General features: G+C 39.9%; 1 protein-coding gene and 1 non-coding gene across 4 annotated transcripts in view; both read right to left on the reverse strand.

The window, feature by feature from the left end:
* The window catches only part of LOC146458512 (atrial natriuretic peptide receptor 1-like), a 77,805-nt gene that overhangs the window by 58,948 nt on the left and 1,669 nt on the right, over nucleotides 1–17,188 (reverse strand). For 2 of the 3 annotated variants that reach the window (XM_085091032.1, XM_085091031.1), the window contains 21 exons: nucleotides 15,589–15,895; nucleotides 14,849–15,159; nucleotides 13,885–14,023; nucleotides 13,503–13,598; nucleotides 12,806–12,973; nucleotides 12,229–12,328; nucleotides 11,215–11,329; nucleotides 11,059–11,109; nucleotides 10,478–10,555; nucleotides 9,445–9,549; nucleotides 8,331–8,402; nucleotides 7,661–7,835; nucleotides 6,551–6,700; nucleotides 5,317–5,491; nucleotides 4,334–4,471; nucleotides 3,691–3,814; nucleotides 3,019–3,087; nucleotides 2,343–2,517; nucleotides 1,565–1,663; nucleotides 1,153–1,244; nucleotides 9–515 (listed from right to left, as the gene is read on the reverse strand). In XM_085091032.1, coding sequence (XP_084947158.1) covers nucleotides 357–515; nucleotides 1,153–1,244; nucleotides 1,565–1,663; nucleotides 2,343–2,517; nucleotides 3,019–3,087; nucleotides 3,691–3,814; nucleotides 4,334–4,471; nucleotides 5,317–5,491; nucleotides 6,551–6,700; nucleotides 7,661–7,835; nucleotides 8,331–8,402; nucleotides 9,445–9,549; nucleotides 10,478–10,555; nucleotides 11,059–11,109; nucleotides 11,215–11,329; nucleotides 12,229–12,328; nucleotides 12,806–12,973; nucleotides 13,503–13,598; nucleotides 13,885–14,023; nucleotides 14,849–15,159; nucleotides 15,589–15,895 — 2,898 coding nt within the window. In that variant the 3' untranslated portion in view covers nucleotides 9–356. Of the gene's footprint in view, nucleotides 1–8; nucleotides 516–1,152; nucleotides 1,245–1,564; nucleotides 1,664–2,342; nucleotides 2,518–2,952; nucleotides 3,088–3,690; nucleotides 3,815–4,333; nucleotides 4,472–5,316; nucleotides 5,492–6,550; nucleotides 6,701–7,660; nucleotides 7,836–8,330; nucleotides 8,403–9,444; nucleotides 9,550–10,477; nucleotides 10,556–11,058; nucleotides 11,110–11,214; nucleotides 11,330–12,228; nucleotides 12,329–12,805; nucleotides 12,974–13,502; nucleotides 13,599–13,884; nucleotides 14,024–14,848; nucleotides 15,160–15,588; nucleotides 15,896–17,188 lie in introns of those variants that run through there. The other variant, XM_085091033.1, reaches the window with a different exon arrangement.
* On the reverse strand, nucleotides 8,838–8,910 carry Trnak-cuu (transfer RNA lysine (anticodon CUU)). The gene has a single exon. It is a non-coding gene; the product is annotated as a tRNA-Lys (tRNA).

The raw sequence follows: 17,188 nt of genomic DNA on the forward strand, positions 1-17,188 counted from the left end.
CACTTGAATTACTCAACGGTATACAAAACTTTTATTAAATAAAACAACTTGTAAGTTTATTTTTATGCTAAGGTTCTCAAGTCTTCTACACAGAGTTTGTCAGAGTGACACAAAGCCCCTACCGTTCACAATTTAAATATAAATTTACATATTCACATCGTATACTTTTACCGTTAAATAGCAAAAAAAGACAATTCAACTGCACTTCAAAATTAAATAGGCTTTTTGTTTTTACAGAAACCCAATGAAAACAAGGATCGACCCATACTACTTTATAATTATATAAATCCTTGTTTAAAAAAATATGGTTTTCCTCCTCTGGTTTCACATCATCCAAGATTGGGTAAAGTTAATTTTCAATGCTGCCATCCAGTAGCTTGCTCCAACTCTACTTCTATTCCTGAAGAGGAGAATTCGCTTTTACCCGAGCAAGTCTTCTGAAGTTTGGCGTTTGACGCGTCACCAGACGATGACACTTTTCCACGCAGCCAAAATGTCACAAGTGCTCCTTTACCCTAGAGAGAAAGAAACTGTGCTTTATGATGTCAGGAAAAACATGGTATTCTTATCATGCCATTTTACTCTTTACCGATCTGTGGTGGATGTGATGGTGCTGCTGCTGCTGCTGCTGCTGCTGTTGCTGATGATGATGATGATGATGATGATGATGATGACGATGATGATGACGATGATGATGATGACGATGATGATGATGATGATGATGATGATGATGATGATGATGATGATGATGATGATGATGATGATGATATTGGTGAGGTAGAGATCTCGATCATGGTGGTGATAATAATGCTACTAAAGGTTGTGCTGAATTATTACGTCAGTATTTTTGTCAATTTCTGCATAATGATCGACGAGTATACCTCAACACCTGACTTCCACAGATAAAACAGTCCTAACCCGAAGAGTAATCTAATTGAAAACAGGTACTTGGGCAAGAGTTTGATACAATTAACTAAAAGGGATGCAAGAGCAATTTGAAGGCCCACCTCCACCCAAAAGGCCTTGGATGTGTTTGTTATTGTTTACAAACGCTTCTATTGTTCAGTCTTGCGATCTGATTGGTTTACCAAAATATTCCCGCTGGGTGAAAATCTTTGCGTATTCAAAATTATAATGATAAAAATGGCAAACCTTGACATCAATTGATCCTCGTTCCTGCATTACATATCCTCCAATTCTTTCCAGAAATCCTTTGGTGGCTCCACTGATGTGGATTTTAAGAGCTGTTGATGCAGTTATGTTACAATTAATTTCACAAACATGCAAGTGAACTATGAAGTTGTTAGCAAATTATCTACGGTATTTGGCACGAGCTTCTTTAAATATATGAACTTCCTCTTACAGCAGGGAGTAAAGGCAAGGAATTTTGATTTAAATTAAATTAAACTTACCCATTGTCGGTAAATGTTTTACTTCGAGTTCTCATTAGGCTGATCACGTTAATTGTGCCGGTTTGTCACGATTGGCAAGATATACTAACTTTAATTTGGGTTCGAAACGAATTTTGACAAGTAAAACAAGAAACACATTATTAAAAACAGACCTTCTCCATTAGACTCCATTCTGGAGGCAGTGTTGACTGTATCACCAAACAAACAGTACCGTGGCATTTTCAAACCCACCACTCCTGCACAGACAGGACCTTGAGCAACGTCAAAATGGATAATCGTTAGCTGACCAAGGATCGTGAGCAAACAAAAATATGGCTAGTATCTTAACGATTAGTATTACTACTATTGTTATAAGCACTTATGTTTTTAGAGGCTAGTTTTATACTATTATAGGTGTTAGAATTCAGTCATGTCTTTAAGCGAAGGTCGGTTTAATTTGTTTTCCAGAATTGACGTTTCTAGTTTCTAGTTAAAGTGTGTGGGTAGCAGGGATGGCGTAGTGGTGAGAGCACTCGCCTCCCACCTTTGTGGCCGGGGTTCGATTCCCGGAATCGGTATCATATGTGGGTTGAGTTTGTTGTTGGCTCTCGTCCTTGCTCCGAGAGGTTTTTCTCCGGCTACTCCGGTTTCCCCTCTCCTCAAAAACCAACATTTCCAAATTCCAATTCGATCTGAAAAGTGTCCTCAGTAAGTTCTCTGCGCTAAATACATTGAGTCTAAATATGAAAATCTGAAATGTGACCGTAAAATAGAAAGCTACTGGGCAATACTTTATTTTATGCTATAGATAGTGCTTCGAATATGGATTGAAAATTTAAGATGCTCTGAAAGCTTTAAAGCAGTATGTTTTGCGCTCTTCAATGTCAGACTAAAAATATTAGACGTTTTCTTTCTCATTTTTTGGTCTTAGTAATATTGCATGATACCTACCGCTATGAATACCGATTCTGAGTTTAAGTTTCTCATTGGGCCGGTGCTGAATCTTAAACTGCTGAACAGACTGCAGCAAATGAAGAGCCATGTCGGCAATTTCGACCGCGTGTTGGTGTCCGTTTCTGATTGGTAGACCTGAGACTACCATGTATGCGTCACCAATCGTCTCCACCTGAAAATCAACTACTTTTAATAAACAATTCACTCAGTCTTTGCATTGTGTGTGAACTAGTTTTGCTCATGGCTGTTATCTACAAATCGCAGACAATGCTAAGTGATAAGTTGTTCGAGCTGAGATTTTATTACCTCTTTAGATCTCACAGATAACGAACGCGAGACCAGATCATGTCATATAACATTCTCGAAAAATTATTACTGAGATATGTTAGATAATTTATGTTAACAAGTAGACGGCGAGCTCGAGGTTACTATCAAAGGCGATAGAAACCGAGAGCGAGCCGTCTAATTGTTTTAGCATGCCTCAGTGATCGATCTATGAAGCAAAAAAATCTTTTAATTTCATAAGTTTTGATATATTTGTGCAATGATGCATGCTTGATCGTGCGCTCTGACAAACTGCTGTCCAGTATCGGTCGATAGACGGCACCTGTGTAGCCAATCAGATTGCGCGTTTACGTGATAGTCGGTCACTGAGGTATGCTAAATAGCCTACCTTATAGACGTCATATCCTTGAATTATGGCGTCGAACGTGGTGTAAAGGTCATTCAGTAAAGTCACAATCTATAGTACAGACAAAAAACGACGACAACAAATAAACAAGAAATGAAAGCAAAAAGGACAACGCTAAGGCTTAACCCATGTGAGATTAAACACCAGAGATACATAAATTATTATGAAAGTTGAACTCTTAAGAATTATTAGCGCCGCCTTTGTGAGTGTTTGAAGAGAAGAATACGAATGACTAAGATTAAAATGAAACTTTGGTTAGGAAATTAATCCTGCGTGGAATAAAAACAGTCTGCACAAGGCTACACAGTATAACAAGGTACTGTTCACACTACACCGGCGCGAATTAAAAGTAGGTGCTAAAACGGACGCGCCTACTCAGTCCAGTCAGCAATTGTCCATGTGAACTAAAGGCTAACCGCAGAAAAATTTTATTTCGGGTCAAAAATGGATCCTATATAGTGTGTATATTGCCTAAGAGTGCCGTTTATATATTAACACAATGCGCTGACTGAGAGTGGCATCTGAAAGAACTGACATTGAAAGCATGTTCACTATACCATCAAAAGTCGACTGTTTGAAGATAATGTTTATAAGAAAGTCTTAATAATATGACTCTCAGCTTAAAAGAAGTCGTTTAACATCCTCAGACTTTACTTGTAATGGAGTGCTCTCGGATGAAAGGGCAGTAAATCCAACGATATCACTGAAGAACAAAGTAACTTCATCAAAGTTCTCAGCTTCAACTGGTCTTCCTCTTTTTAACTGATCCGCGACACTCCTACGAAATTCAAGAAAACCGCGACAACGCTGTTAAATCTTAAGACTTGCATACCCTAAACGTTTCTTATAGTTTAAGTCACATGTCAAGCCTTCATGCTTCTTATGCCATGCACGAACTTGAACCCGCTTCTGTAGCCTCAAGCAAACAGGCCGTATTAGTTCGCCAGAGTTACTTCCAGCAGTATGTCGCTCATTTCTTTGGGCGAAGAGAGACAACCGACCATCGCCACCACCGCGCCTCCAAAGTTTATTATAATAACTTATAACAATGTTTTCAAAATTTACTAGTCAATCGGAGCGACTTGGGCTGTGTTTGTGTGATATATGTTATGGCGGCCACTTACTTTTTTTCCGAGTTTCCATTTGATGCACAAACTTATCATGTTGTTATTTCTAACGAAATGCAACAAGCATTACCAAAAAAAATATCCCCCCTATTTTAACAAAAGTTATTATATAATGTAATGTTCCTTAGTCTAGATTGTGACAGAAAATAACATGGGAACAATGTATTTACTTTGGCAGCATGCTGTGGAGAAGTTCCTCTGTCCTCTTCTTCTCTTCAATCCATTGCTCCGTTCTTTTTTCGACGAGTTTTTCAAGGTTGAGTGAATGCTCCTCCAACATATAAATTATTTTGTCCACGATGTTATTTCTAAGCAAGGTCGACGAGAGTAAAAGTTAGATATGATGCAAAAGTACTGGCACACACATGTAGCGTAAATTCCACCTGGAATATATTATTGTTTTAAATGCGATGCGCGCTTGAGTGAGAGACGAGATCTGACCTCGGGAAACTGAAACGCCACTATATGGAACCTACCGATCAACGGAGGGTATTAATGACGCCCAAAATATATTCGGTGTTCTAACAACTGATTATTTTTTTTTTTAATATAATTAGCCTTAAATGTTGATGCAGACCTCTTCATGTTCCTCCATCCCATGTTTGTAATGTTCGTATTTTGGTATTTTTGACGGGAATATTTTATCCCCACTAGAGTTGCGAGAACAGTCGCCTATTTTGACTTCTGTTCACATATTAGAAAAGGGGTGCGCTCTGGTAGGTAAGCTAAAATGTGTCCATGGCTTCTGATCAGAGATTTTTTGGCAATCAATAAGAGAAGAGAAGATAACACGATCAAAAGATCCTATCTGTACCGTAAATAACGAGTTTCCCACGTCAACTTCTTGTTGGTTGTATGACTGTCGGTGAGTCGACGGAAGTAAACAGTCATTAGATCTCCTTCCCTGCTGTACCATCCCTAGGGTACACCCCTGGAACTTACTATTTTGATGGTCTATGTCCCACTCCTGGGCACAAAGAAAAGGATAAATTCTCCCCATCCACCCCCGGGAATCTTCACGTCGACTAAAACCAAACCCCGGGCGTTTCCCGCGGGGTGGAAACAGCAACAATTGAACGGTGCATTAAGTCATCAGTAATGCGCATGCGCGTATGACATATCACATACAGGATGCAAGGAACTGATAACTCACTTCCGACCATGGAGCTTTTTCAACAGTTTTCTTATTTCTGAAAAGTCCAGCCTATCTTCTGGATCCTCCTTCCAGCACGTTTTCATCAAAATATGAAGATCTTCACTCGGCATGTTTGCGGGAAGAGGGGGGCGAAAAGGAGGATTGGTACCAGCTGAAACGCGCCCGACGATTTCTAGAGCAAAATTAGCAGCAACACATAAGGCTAGCTGCACACAAGCAAGTTTTCCTTGACAAATTTTTCTTATAAGTTTTAAGAATAAACTATGACGTTTTCAGTGATGACTTATCCCTGAAAAAGTTATGTTTGCCAATTTTAACGACTGACACGTTTTCCTTTTGCACACGAGAAAGTTTTTCCTTGAAAAGTCCCTTTGTTGAAAAACTAGCACGCCAGTTTTATAATCTAGCCAAGGAGACATGTCAAAGAGAATGAGGACGTGGTTGTAAATGGTCGGCCATTTTGATTGTACGTAATGTTTTCTTCTTTTACCAATTGAAATTGGTGAAAAAGAAAGGTACCCATGATCAAAAAGTTTCTTTGATTCACAAGTTTCCTTTGTCACCAGCTGTTTTGGTAGTGTTGGTAGTTTTGGTAGAGAAGGCTCTTCCTAATGCACGCGTTCACAAAAGGAGTGTCGTCACTGTGGATCCTGTGAGCACCCTTAACACCAAAAATATAACTGCCCGGCTGAACAACTCATGCACTGATCAACCTCATAATGGGAAAAAATTTCATCTTTCTTGAAAGCAAAATATAAAACTTGTCAAAGATAGCTTGATTTTGTGCAACCAATCTAACACCTCAAGATCAAAGACTTTTTTCAATTCACAACCGAAAGCCAGCTCCATATCATGATTTTGCCAATTATGAATTGTTGAGTTTCGTGTGTTACATAACATAACTAGAATCGAGCTAAAGTCAAAATAATGATGAGGTTTTACTGATCAGTCATTTCCGGTTCTGCATCCGAAGAACTGTATTTTATCTGTAAAGGCTCCCCACAGAAACCCCTGTAAGGATCCTCTTTTCGTGGGCACGTGCAATATAGGACGAGAGTGAGTACGAGGTGGAAAACATGCTTAAATAGATGTCGGCCATTTTGATTATTGTTTCCTTCCGGTACCTAATACGTCTCGTCGTTTTTGTGTTAATCCAGACTCTAGAAGAATCATAAACTCTGACCAATGTCCCGAATGTTCATGTCTATCGACTATTACAGTATTTACGTACCTTGTGGATCTAAGTGACATTCACTGAATGGCAGATTTCGGGTCTCGAGTTCGTGAACAATGATAGCAAAGCTGTACACATCTCCTTTTGAAGACCCTCTGTTACGGATGTCCTTTTGACGCAGAAGTTCTGGAGCGGTCCACAACAACTCTGTAAACGTAACTTTGTAGTATGTGTAAGGTCGTCAAAATTTTACACCCTATAATGCTAATCTTACAAGGTGGTTTTTGTTTCTTTGTTGTTCATTGTACAAATGCGATGCTTATGCAGTTGTTGTTTTTAAATGTGTAAGGGCCAAAATCGATGCGTTTTTTTTTTGTTTTCAAATATCATAGCATTGATAGTACAGTTTAAAGTCTTCAAACCGACCTCCACTAAAAAGAAGAGATATGGTGAGCGCCTGTATCACGGAGGCACTTCACTCAGTTACAGCGGAAAATTAAGCGTTGATGAGTTCTGGTCTCCCTAGGACAATAAACTGTTCTTAATAGACAAGCGTCTGAGGACTAAGAGCGTGGATCGAGACAGCATCAACAGCAGACAAAAGATAAGCCTGGAAGGAGAGAACTCTCAACTGGGAGAATTTGAATGATGATGATGGAGATGATGATGATGATGATGATTGTTCGCAAGCGGTTGCTGAAAACTCTTCTAAAAAAAATCACGGTAATCGGTCAACAAAAACACGTCAAAAACGGTAACGCGGTTGGCACTAAACTTTACCAAAAAAAGATCTCCCAAAAACCATCTCAACCAAAAACATCTCGCACACGCGACAATAGAACGCGTAACTTACTTACGAAACTTAACAATGATGATGATGAATAAACAGGCGTCTATGCAATAAGACTTGCTTGTGCACAGGAACACTAGTACTATTGTGACAATGTTTCATAAGAGCGTACGAACTATAAAGTTGGAGTTGGTTTAGTTTAGTTAAACCCGGATTCCTCTGAGGAGCATAGCTCCTTCCGACAGAACTCTAGGAGTCGCATGAACAAAAAAACTCAAGCCTCTTCCCGTTACATCAAAACACGGCTCCATGCCAGGGAATGTTTTCCTATACTGTTGTTTGTATGTTGATAAAAGGAAAATCGATTCTAAACATACTTGAGTAGTCCAACTGACTGTTGCGTCTTCTTGCGCCGAACTGATCGTTATCCGACTTGAAATCTCTGAGCCCATGATCTGTTACCTTTAAAACCCAGCGGCTATCCACCACACAGTTAGAAGAAGTGAGATGACCATGGAACGTGATATCTCCACTGTGAAGGTACTCCATACCCTGTGGAGAAGATGGATTTTCATCGAATTTGAATAGAGCAACGAATTATACCAACGCAAAAAGAGTTGAAATAATGTAACAACAGCGGAGGCCGAAAACGATGACAAAACAAACAAAGGATGTAAACGTTTGTCTAGTGTGATCACAGGGTGGATCCGCGGGATTACATTAAACCCATTCTCATTGGCCGTTTTTCATTCTTAGTGAACAATTCCTAGCCCCTGTATTTTAATTTCATTTTCCAATACCGGGCAAAAGCCCATGTTATCCCTTCTTGACTCTTTTTTGTGAGGGTAGAAGTTAGTAATCAGGGGTTCATTAAACACATTTTGCTTCAAGCGTTTGCTAGTATTGTACATCGGCAGTTCAGTTTACGTACATATTTCGTTTCTCTTGTTTGCCTTACTTTCAACAGACAGGGTTAGAATCGTCTAACGAGTAAACACAAAGATTATGTCAGCCCTGAGAGGAAAGAAACGAGCTTGTTTTATTTACCATTGTGATATCCAAAATGAAAGAATGGATGAAGATGGTATCCAATTTTATTTCTTCGTTTAAAATGATATCCTGCAAAAAAAAAAAAAAAAAATTATAAACAATCATCGGATATCTTGCAAGTTTCCAGCTGAAGTGTACAGTCTTACTTTCATTACCTACTTGACTTTCAAATGAAATTTTATTCCAGCAGCCTGTCTTGTCTTCCTCTGGTCATTCTCACTTTGCAAGTTGCCTATACTCACTTAAACTCTTGATACTGTGGACAAAATCTTTAAATTTCATCTTTTACATAAACATCTTGAGCATTAATAATTTTTGTTATTCGGCAGAGTGAAAATTGAGAGTTTTCTAAAATCCCTTGTTTATCAACTTCCTTGAAGCACAGTTTTATTACTTAAAAGTTAAGTCTTTATTTTTTTTTTGGATTATTCTGATTTTCATGATCAGTAGAAAAAAAACTACTTTAATTTCTGAAAAAAAAAAAAAAAAAAGGAAGATGTACATCGCCCAACGTGGGGCTCGAACCCACGACCCTGAGATTAAGAGTCTCATGCTCTACCGACTGAGCTAGCCGGGCGTTTGCTGGTAGTCGCCAATTCTGTTATCGAACAGATTTTTACGTCACACGACCAGAGTCCGAAGTAGCGGGAACCATACCCAACCACGACGACAATCCCAAGGATGACGCCACTCACAGCTACACTTAAAGAAATAATTTACTTTCTTCAAAACTGCAGCTATTGAGTCTGCGGATGAAATCCTTCGGCAGTGTGACCACCGCAACAATGGAGTCTTAAGAAGAACATTACCTATACGATCATACTTTCTATTCACTTGTGTAATACTTCGTTTGGTCATTGTCAAACTTTTGCGCTCTTGACATTAAGACAAGTTTTCTACGCTCTTACAGTTTTTGCCATTACAAGTGGTGCTTCAATTCCTGTTTCTTTGACGCTTAGTTAAGTAGAATGTAATATTAACTAAATGGTTGTCAAGTTTGATTCCGTTGTTAGGTTTGACGCAGACATACATTTTACAGTGTAAAAAATACCATTATTAAAGCCAAAACACACACAGTATACACACACGGTATATTTTCCCGTATATTAACCTGCAAGCTGCCTCTGGAGCAATACTCCGTTAGTATACAGATATTGGGGGCATCCACGCATGCGCCAAAGAACCTGGTCAAATTTGGATGATGAACGTCCCGAATCTGTAAAGAGAACGTTACATTATTACAAATTGGAGAGAGCGGCTTAGCAGCGCTTGTTCAGGCCGTCATATCTAATACAAACAACGAAAATCAAACCTCTTAAGCTAAAATGTTCTGTTATGAATGGTACTCTTCTTGTAAAAGTTTAGATACGATGCTGTTTTTACTCCGGTCCCTACCCTCTTAAGAGGCTTCTATTGTGAAGTCTTATTTGACATATACGAAATCTTTTTTTTACTGATATTCCGTCTCATAACTCATCAATTTGATATAACGTTTATGATTACTGAAGCAGGGATGGCGCAGTGGTGAGAGCACTCGCCTCCTACCAATATAGCCCGGGTGCGATTCCCGGACTCGGCGACATATGTGGTTGAGTTTGTTGTTGGTTCTCATCCTTGCTCCGCGAGGTATTTCTTCCTCAAAAAACCAACACTTCTAAATTCCCGTTCGATCTGGAAAGTATCCCCAGTTAGTGCTCTGCTCTAATACATTGACACTTAAGTAAAGCGATTTATTATTATTTAATTACTGTATTATTCCTTTACGATATGAGGTGGTCTAAACCAAGCTTGAGTAACACACACTCCAGTGTTCTAGTTCACAAGTTTTAGTGCGGTTATCAATAGGTAACAGTGGAGCTTTTCGTATCAAAATGGCTGGCGTAGCTACTGGTATAAATTCGCAGTGGTATGTCCTGTATTCGAATGGTATTCAGGACTAGTACCACAGGACAAAGGGTAAACTAATACAGAGCCGAGAGCTGGGAATAATCTCGTACACAAAAATCTCTTTGGCACTGCAGAAAGTCAGCATTGTAACCTTTAAGGTTGTTACTTTTAGCATGATCGTAATTTCCAAGGGGTAATTATTTGTGACGTTTAAAATATACTGATATTTTTTACAAGTACAAGAAACATTCACCGACCAGTTTTAGCTCAAGCAGCACTGTTCGTGTTAAATCAATTTGATCTTTTTCAACTCGTTTTATCACCACCTGATTCCCCTGCAAAAAGAAAATGTCAGTTACTAAAAGGACAGTAAACTGAGCTTATAACGCGGCAGCTGTAGCATGAAGCAATTTAAGGCTACGTTTGATTAGCTGTATTCCTAGACTAGCAAGAGTCACTAATGCGAGGTTTTCGAGTTACCTGACTACAAAAAAGGTTTTCAATTTTGTGTGTCAACAAACAATTTTACCTGGATGAAGAGAAATAAAGTGCAGGATCAAAGTTTCTTATCTAAGGAAAGAGCAGGACGATCGACAGTCGGGGGCTAAGCTTCGAACCACTCGTGGCGCGGAAGACTGAAAATAACTCCTCTGTAAGTGCACAAAACGCTCTCATACACAACAACTAAATCATACTTTTGGTAGTTTAAAGTTCAACTGTTTCGTTTGGCCGCTTACATGGCCCAAGAGTAGACTACCAGAACCGAAAGCGGCTGAAATTCAGGCTATAGGTCTTTGGTACATGTTAACGTTAGTCGCTTTAACTGCGGTAAACACACCTTGTACGTGCCTAATGTGATGCCGCTCGGCGATCTGCCAACCATGGTAAGCTGAAAAACAATTCAGACATTTTTCAGCAGCAGTTGATTAAACAATTAAGGCGAGTATTAAAGGAACATTCAGTGTAGTGAAATATTCGACGAAAATTTTCATACCTCACTTATGTTTGAGAGTCTTGACATACCAAGTCCCATCGCAGAACGACTAACAATGTCATCATAGTTCACTTTCCAGACCTGGTTTGCAAGTTCTCTCTCAAATGAGTATTTCCTGCGTTGTGCAGATTGAAATCGTGTTGATATCGATAACAAGGGTATACAGAACTCATTTTACTAGAATTGTGAAATAGACGAAGGGCTAATATTCTCTAAATCTTTAATTTTCTTTCTTGTATTTGCATTCTGTACTGAATTTAACGCTGCGTTTTCTGGAAAAAAGGTCTTTTTCATCTGAGAGTTTCTAACTCTGATGGCAAGTAGAGACTAAAGAATAGGATAAAAGGAGGAGAAAATTGGTTTGTTTAACCAACTGAATGTATCTTTCCATGGACAGTTGTTAAGATAAATGAGTTAAAGGGACGAACAATGGCATGAAACCAACCGAATGTGCCCATCTTAAAAAGCTGTCTGTCTGAGAGGTGCGCAAACTGTACAAACTGAAGAATGGAAGGGATGAGCTCTATGTAAACATTTTAGAAAGGTATCCGTTTAAATGGGGGTGTGATTAATGAATGACGTACATCAAGTACCAAATGCACGTGTTCATCTTAGAGTGGTGCCTGTCCTACATGGAGATGAAGTGAACGGTCGAAAGTATACAGCAGGGAATGGCTGCATGTATCAGTTTTCCTTAGAAAGGTGTTTGTGTTAAGTAGGTAAGGTGGACCATGGAGTTGAAGTGACGGACCAAGTTTACATGTCCACCTAAGAAAGGCGTCTAGATCCTTTTCAGATAGGGCTGATGACGCATGGTAGGAACCTGTTCCAGGTTTTCCCTACACGGAATGCGGTCATACAAGACTTCAATGTTAGTGTCACATGTCACGGAGCATCTCAGAGGGATGGCCTTTTCAAGGGGTACTCGTCATACAGCTAGAGGGCGTATGTAACTACAATCCTTGTGGTAATTGCTGCATGCAATAAGGAGAAATTCCAGGCTGAGCACCGTACCTGCCATAGAAGAGAACCAATGCTGTGCACGCAATAATAAGCACTGAAATTACGACAGCGACCGCGATGTGTGCATTGGTATCAGTTGCCTTGGTAGGAGCTGCCAAAATAAAAAGTAATCATCAGTTTGAGACCAATAGATGATAAATAATAGCTAAATCGCAAACAAACATTCTGATTTGATTTGAACATGATAACCGTATATCAGTCAAGAGATTAAAGCAAAAGAGGAATGCAAGTCAGGTTAACCCATGGAGGTCCAAAGATCTCTCTAGGAACTCGTTTCAAAGATGTCTGTGCGTTCTGGGTCGAATTGGAAATGTTGTGAGGGAGGAAAACCGGAGTACCTGGACAAAAACCCTCAGAACAGGGGCAAGAACCACGGCTGAACAACAAACTCAATCCACACATGGACATCAGAGAAGCCATGAGAAATGTGGAGGTGCGAATTATGAATTTGATCTGCTAGTAAATTACCCACAACCTGTTTCTGTAATGCCGATGAAGCAATCACATGCTGTTCACTGTCGTGAATTCAACAAAGGGAGTTTTAAAAAATACATTTCTTGCCACTTACTTGGTGAAGATGTGGCACACAACTCAAAATTGAATCCGCAGGGAGGCGTGTCTGCAGGAGGAGATGTCCGCCGACCATCCTCAGACCAGGATATATTTTTCCCGGGCATTAACTGCAGGATTTGTGCCCCTGACTGGTTTACTTTAAACTCGCCCACTGTCTTCATTTCTGAGGGGGAAAAATGAAACCAAAATTGGCGATGTTCGTTTCCTAAGCTTTCTTTTGCTTCCAGTTATGTAATTGAGCAAAAACCTCAACACCGACCTCCCCGCATGCGCAGTCATTAATCACGTGATCCAAAGAGTCAAGTAGCAAATAAGCCGCGAAGAAATTCATTTATTTCTGCTGGCGAAGCCCTTGTTATAAGAACGAAGGCTTTAGAATGTGTTTAATTGTAATTTCTGATCTCTGTAGATGGTGAATTGTCACAAACGGATATGAATGTTCCGGAGACATGTTACATACATCCACTCCCGTGAAAACTGTTCCCAAACACTTTCATTGAACAATGCGTATTACTCCTATAAGGGCTGTGATCATAGAGCGATCAGATCAAGAAAATTTTGGCCCTATAATTTTCTGTGGTGCAAGTTACAGTTCAAAGCCCAGCAGATCAAATGCGCCCAACCAAGCGCTGGAAAGCTTGGAGAAACCTCGCTCCCAGGGTCTAGATCTTGCTTTGCAAAACTCAACTTACCTCCTGTACCATTCGCTGTTTTAACAAAATCAAGGAGTGTCATGTTGAATTCTGCGTCGCCATTCTCGTCTACATGCACGTTAAATCCAGTGATGCCTGTTGTGAGGAAAGAACGTTCAAACACGTTTTAAGAAGATTCTCTCACAGCGTCTACTGAAAATTCTACCTGCCAGTTTTTAAAATTTAAATTCATTTGTTTCTATTTTCGGGGTAGAGCCTTAATTCTAAGAGCAATTTCATGTTAGCAAAAAGGTTCTTAGTCAAATATTTGTGCAGCTTTGATCAAAATACAGCAAAATCCTCGTGACAGTGCCCCATTAAATAAAGAGAAAAAGCTGGCTCAACCTTATTGGTTTCCTGATCAACTTCGAAGCTGGCTTACTTTCAAAACTGGTTCTTTTCATGTTATGGAACACGGCAGCTCCATCGTGTGGATCTTGGCCATTCGAACTGAACGTTTTGTTAAGAGCCAGAGCGTAGAGATAAACGGCATCATATAGATAAGCAGCGTAATGAAGCACCTGCAAGGTCAAAGAAAAATGTGTAAAACGAATTGAATGGATTAGGAAAAAATACACAGAAACGTCAAAAAGCGCTTACTCTTTTTCTAATTAGCCATCGTAAAGTAATGCAATCTTAGCTTATCACAGAAAGTTTCATTTTACTCTTTGTGAGCGACGAACTTGACACTTAACAAATCGAATGTGGTTTGGTGTTGTCTGTCCTCTTATCGACAACGATATTCGTCATCACAGTGGTCAAAATGTTGTGCGCCTCGTGAGTCCACAACAAATTTTGACCACTGTGATGACGAATATCGTTGTCGATAAGAGTGCAAACAACACCAAACCACATTCGATTTGTTTTTTACCACAATATCAACGTCAAAGAAAATAACTGTCAAAATTTCCGCGCGCTGATTGACGCGAGCAGCGTTGTCTAGACTCTTATCGACAACGGAAAACTAGCCAATCAGATTGCGAGATTAGAAACAGTTGTGGTAAAAAGTTGTTTTGAATGATGATAGCTAAGCCGAACTGTGATTACAAAAAAAACGAGATCAGCTACGTTTCCAGGACTTGTTTTCGCTACTACGCCGTTCTCACAAAAACTCGTAGTAAAATGACGCCAGCTATTTTTTTTTCCCGCCAAAATGGCACTGGTTCACACCGCGTGTGCACTCTTTCACAACTGGGAAAAACTTGCTGTCGTACTCGTACTAAAATCTTAAGGTCTCTATTTATGTGCAGGCACCAAAAAAAAAACAGTTACCAGCAAGTGAAATATCAGCCAATTTTTGTTACAATTTTTTTCCTTACTAGTTTTTTGAAGATATGTTTACTTACCTGCCCAAGGGTCTCATTTGTTTTTTTAGGAAATTCCCCAGACTTATTAACCACTTGATCCTGGAACTGTTTGTACTTGGTAACATTATAAGGCCGGGGAACCAGTGTAAGCACTGAGTGCCATGCCTTCTCGGCCTCGCTTCTATTGACCTTTCCGCTGATCCCCCACCACCAATAGTCCAGTCCACGTTCCTGGTGAATGTCAGAAATCGTGCTCAAGATGTACACGTAATCGCCATTGGTCATGCCTTTTTTCCAGGCGCTGACCATAAATGCAGGGGTGTACTCTGGAGAGGCGGCCAGGATAACAACTGAAAGGCAAAATGTGATCAGTTAGTACTGTGGGTTCATCAGTAGGCTGGTTTTCACTAGAACTTAACACTGATAAGCATAAAGATAAGCAAGAGAGAACACTAGCTACACACGCATAAGGACAGACGCACGCGCAGAAAGCAATTTCTTGACAAAATTCTCGATATCAGTTCTCTTTGATGTTAAGATGGCGGACGAAACGGTTGACTGCCTTGTGCTTGTGCCTATGTCGTCCCCATTCTCATTAGTGAAAACTGCGACATTAGCATAGGCAAAAGAAGACCAAATGTGCCTTTAAAAGGCCACTAAACAATCTGGGAACACAAAGGAACAACATTAAAAGTGTTTTGCTTTACTGTTCTCGTTTGCTGCCTCTGTAAAGAGTGAAAAAGATATTGAAAAACAACTCGCAAATGCTTCCTACTCACTTCGAGCTTTGGTTTGGATTTCCTCCAAGACTGGATCGAACTTTTCCAATTCGTACTCCATCGGCATCTTAGCTTCGTAGGAAACTTTAATTCCATTCGCCTCAAAGATTGTCTTCATGTCTTCCTTGGTCTTCTCCCAAGATTTGTCAGTGAAGCATTGTTCGGCACAGTAGACAATTGCCACTACTTTCCACGAAAATCGATTCAGGACGGCGAGGATGCTCTTACTCAACTGCGCATTAGGAGGTTTGGTCCGAGCGAATGTTGGGTACAATGATTTGTCTGATACCACGTCTTCATCACAAAACTAAGACAGGAAATTAAATGAAAGGTGCGTGAATTATAAACTTGAGTGACAGTTTCAAAGGTGCTTTCACTACTCAAGAGCTAAACTCTTGATCAAAACTGATGAGAACCATTTACATTTATTTACGAACTAGAACTATTTACGAACTATTTATTTACGAACTCGTTTCACCGTAACACTTACAGATTTCCCCATGCAACAATCCCGAGTACCTCCTGAAACTATCGATGAGTGTCTCTGGCCACAGATGGACTGGGGTAGAATGGACTGCAACTTGAAAAACGTTAGGGCTAACTCTTTTCAAGTTATCGCGTTTTCGTTTCCAAAATGCATTAGAGCAGGCCATGAGTTGTTCCTTTCAAGAATTCAGTCGATTTCTTTTTCTTGGTGTTCTAGAATTATTTTGTAACTAAGTGAAGGTGTCGAACCATTTTCACCACAAAATTGAGTCAAAATCTCCGTGATGCTTCCCCTTTAACACCTTATTAGTTGATTACCGGAGGTAAAAGAAATGGCTTTTAGGCAGAAAAATATTCAGTTTCTTCTGTTGCAGCAAATTAAATAATTCAAGAACGCCGAAAGACACTGTTGCATTGACACTCTTCCTGAGTTAGCTCAGAAGGATAGAATCCTTAAGGTTAGGTTGAGATTTTCGTTGAGGACTCGGCCCGGATTATAGCTGTAATTCCGTTGTCCTTTTAGTTCCCCTTGTTTTCCATTATCTAGATTGTCATCCCGAGACTCCTCAGTGGACTTATGTTGGGCGAAAAAGCTCGACACCAAGTCGGAAAAACTGTTGGACTTGTACAGTTAGTCTGTCATCTCTGCCTGGATTCCCGAATCGACGCATACCTGAGTGAAAAAAAAAGGCTACCGCAATCCTATAGTAAGATTTGTTGACATTTTCCTGAGCGCTGCTCATCTCCCACTTTTAATAACATTGTCTCAGCTCACAACACCAACAACTGTTTGGCTCAACATTCAGGGGGGGGGGGGGAGGGGGAGAGTAACCGTGTGTTTCAAGTACTGTAGTTATGCTGACGAAGATTGCAGTACTGAAGTGACCGATAGCTACAACTTGCAAGCAAAACTAAAACAGAGCTTTGGGTTATACGTCGCTCTAATGGCGCATTGAATGGAATTACGCCTCATAGTCCCTGGCAAAAATCGCAGTAAATAACTTGAAATCGTTATCGGGTCTTATCGTTTGCCATAGAGTTATACAAAGTCGAATACAGTGTGCATTGGTTCATTAGATTAATATCTGTATTTTGAACGCGCGAGTAAGAAGGT

This window comes from Pavona decussata, unplaced genomic scaffold, assembly GCF_977016875.1.
Source record: "Pavona decussata unplaced genomic scaffold, jaPavDecu1.1 SCAFFOLD_233, whole genome shotgun sequence".
NCBI lineage: Eukaryota > Metazoa > Cnidaria > Anthozoa > Scleractinia > Agariciidae > Pavona > Pavona decussata.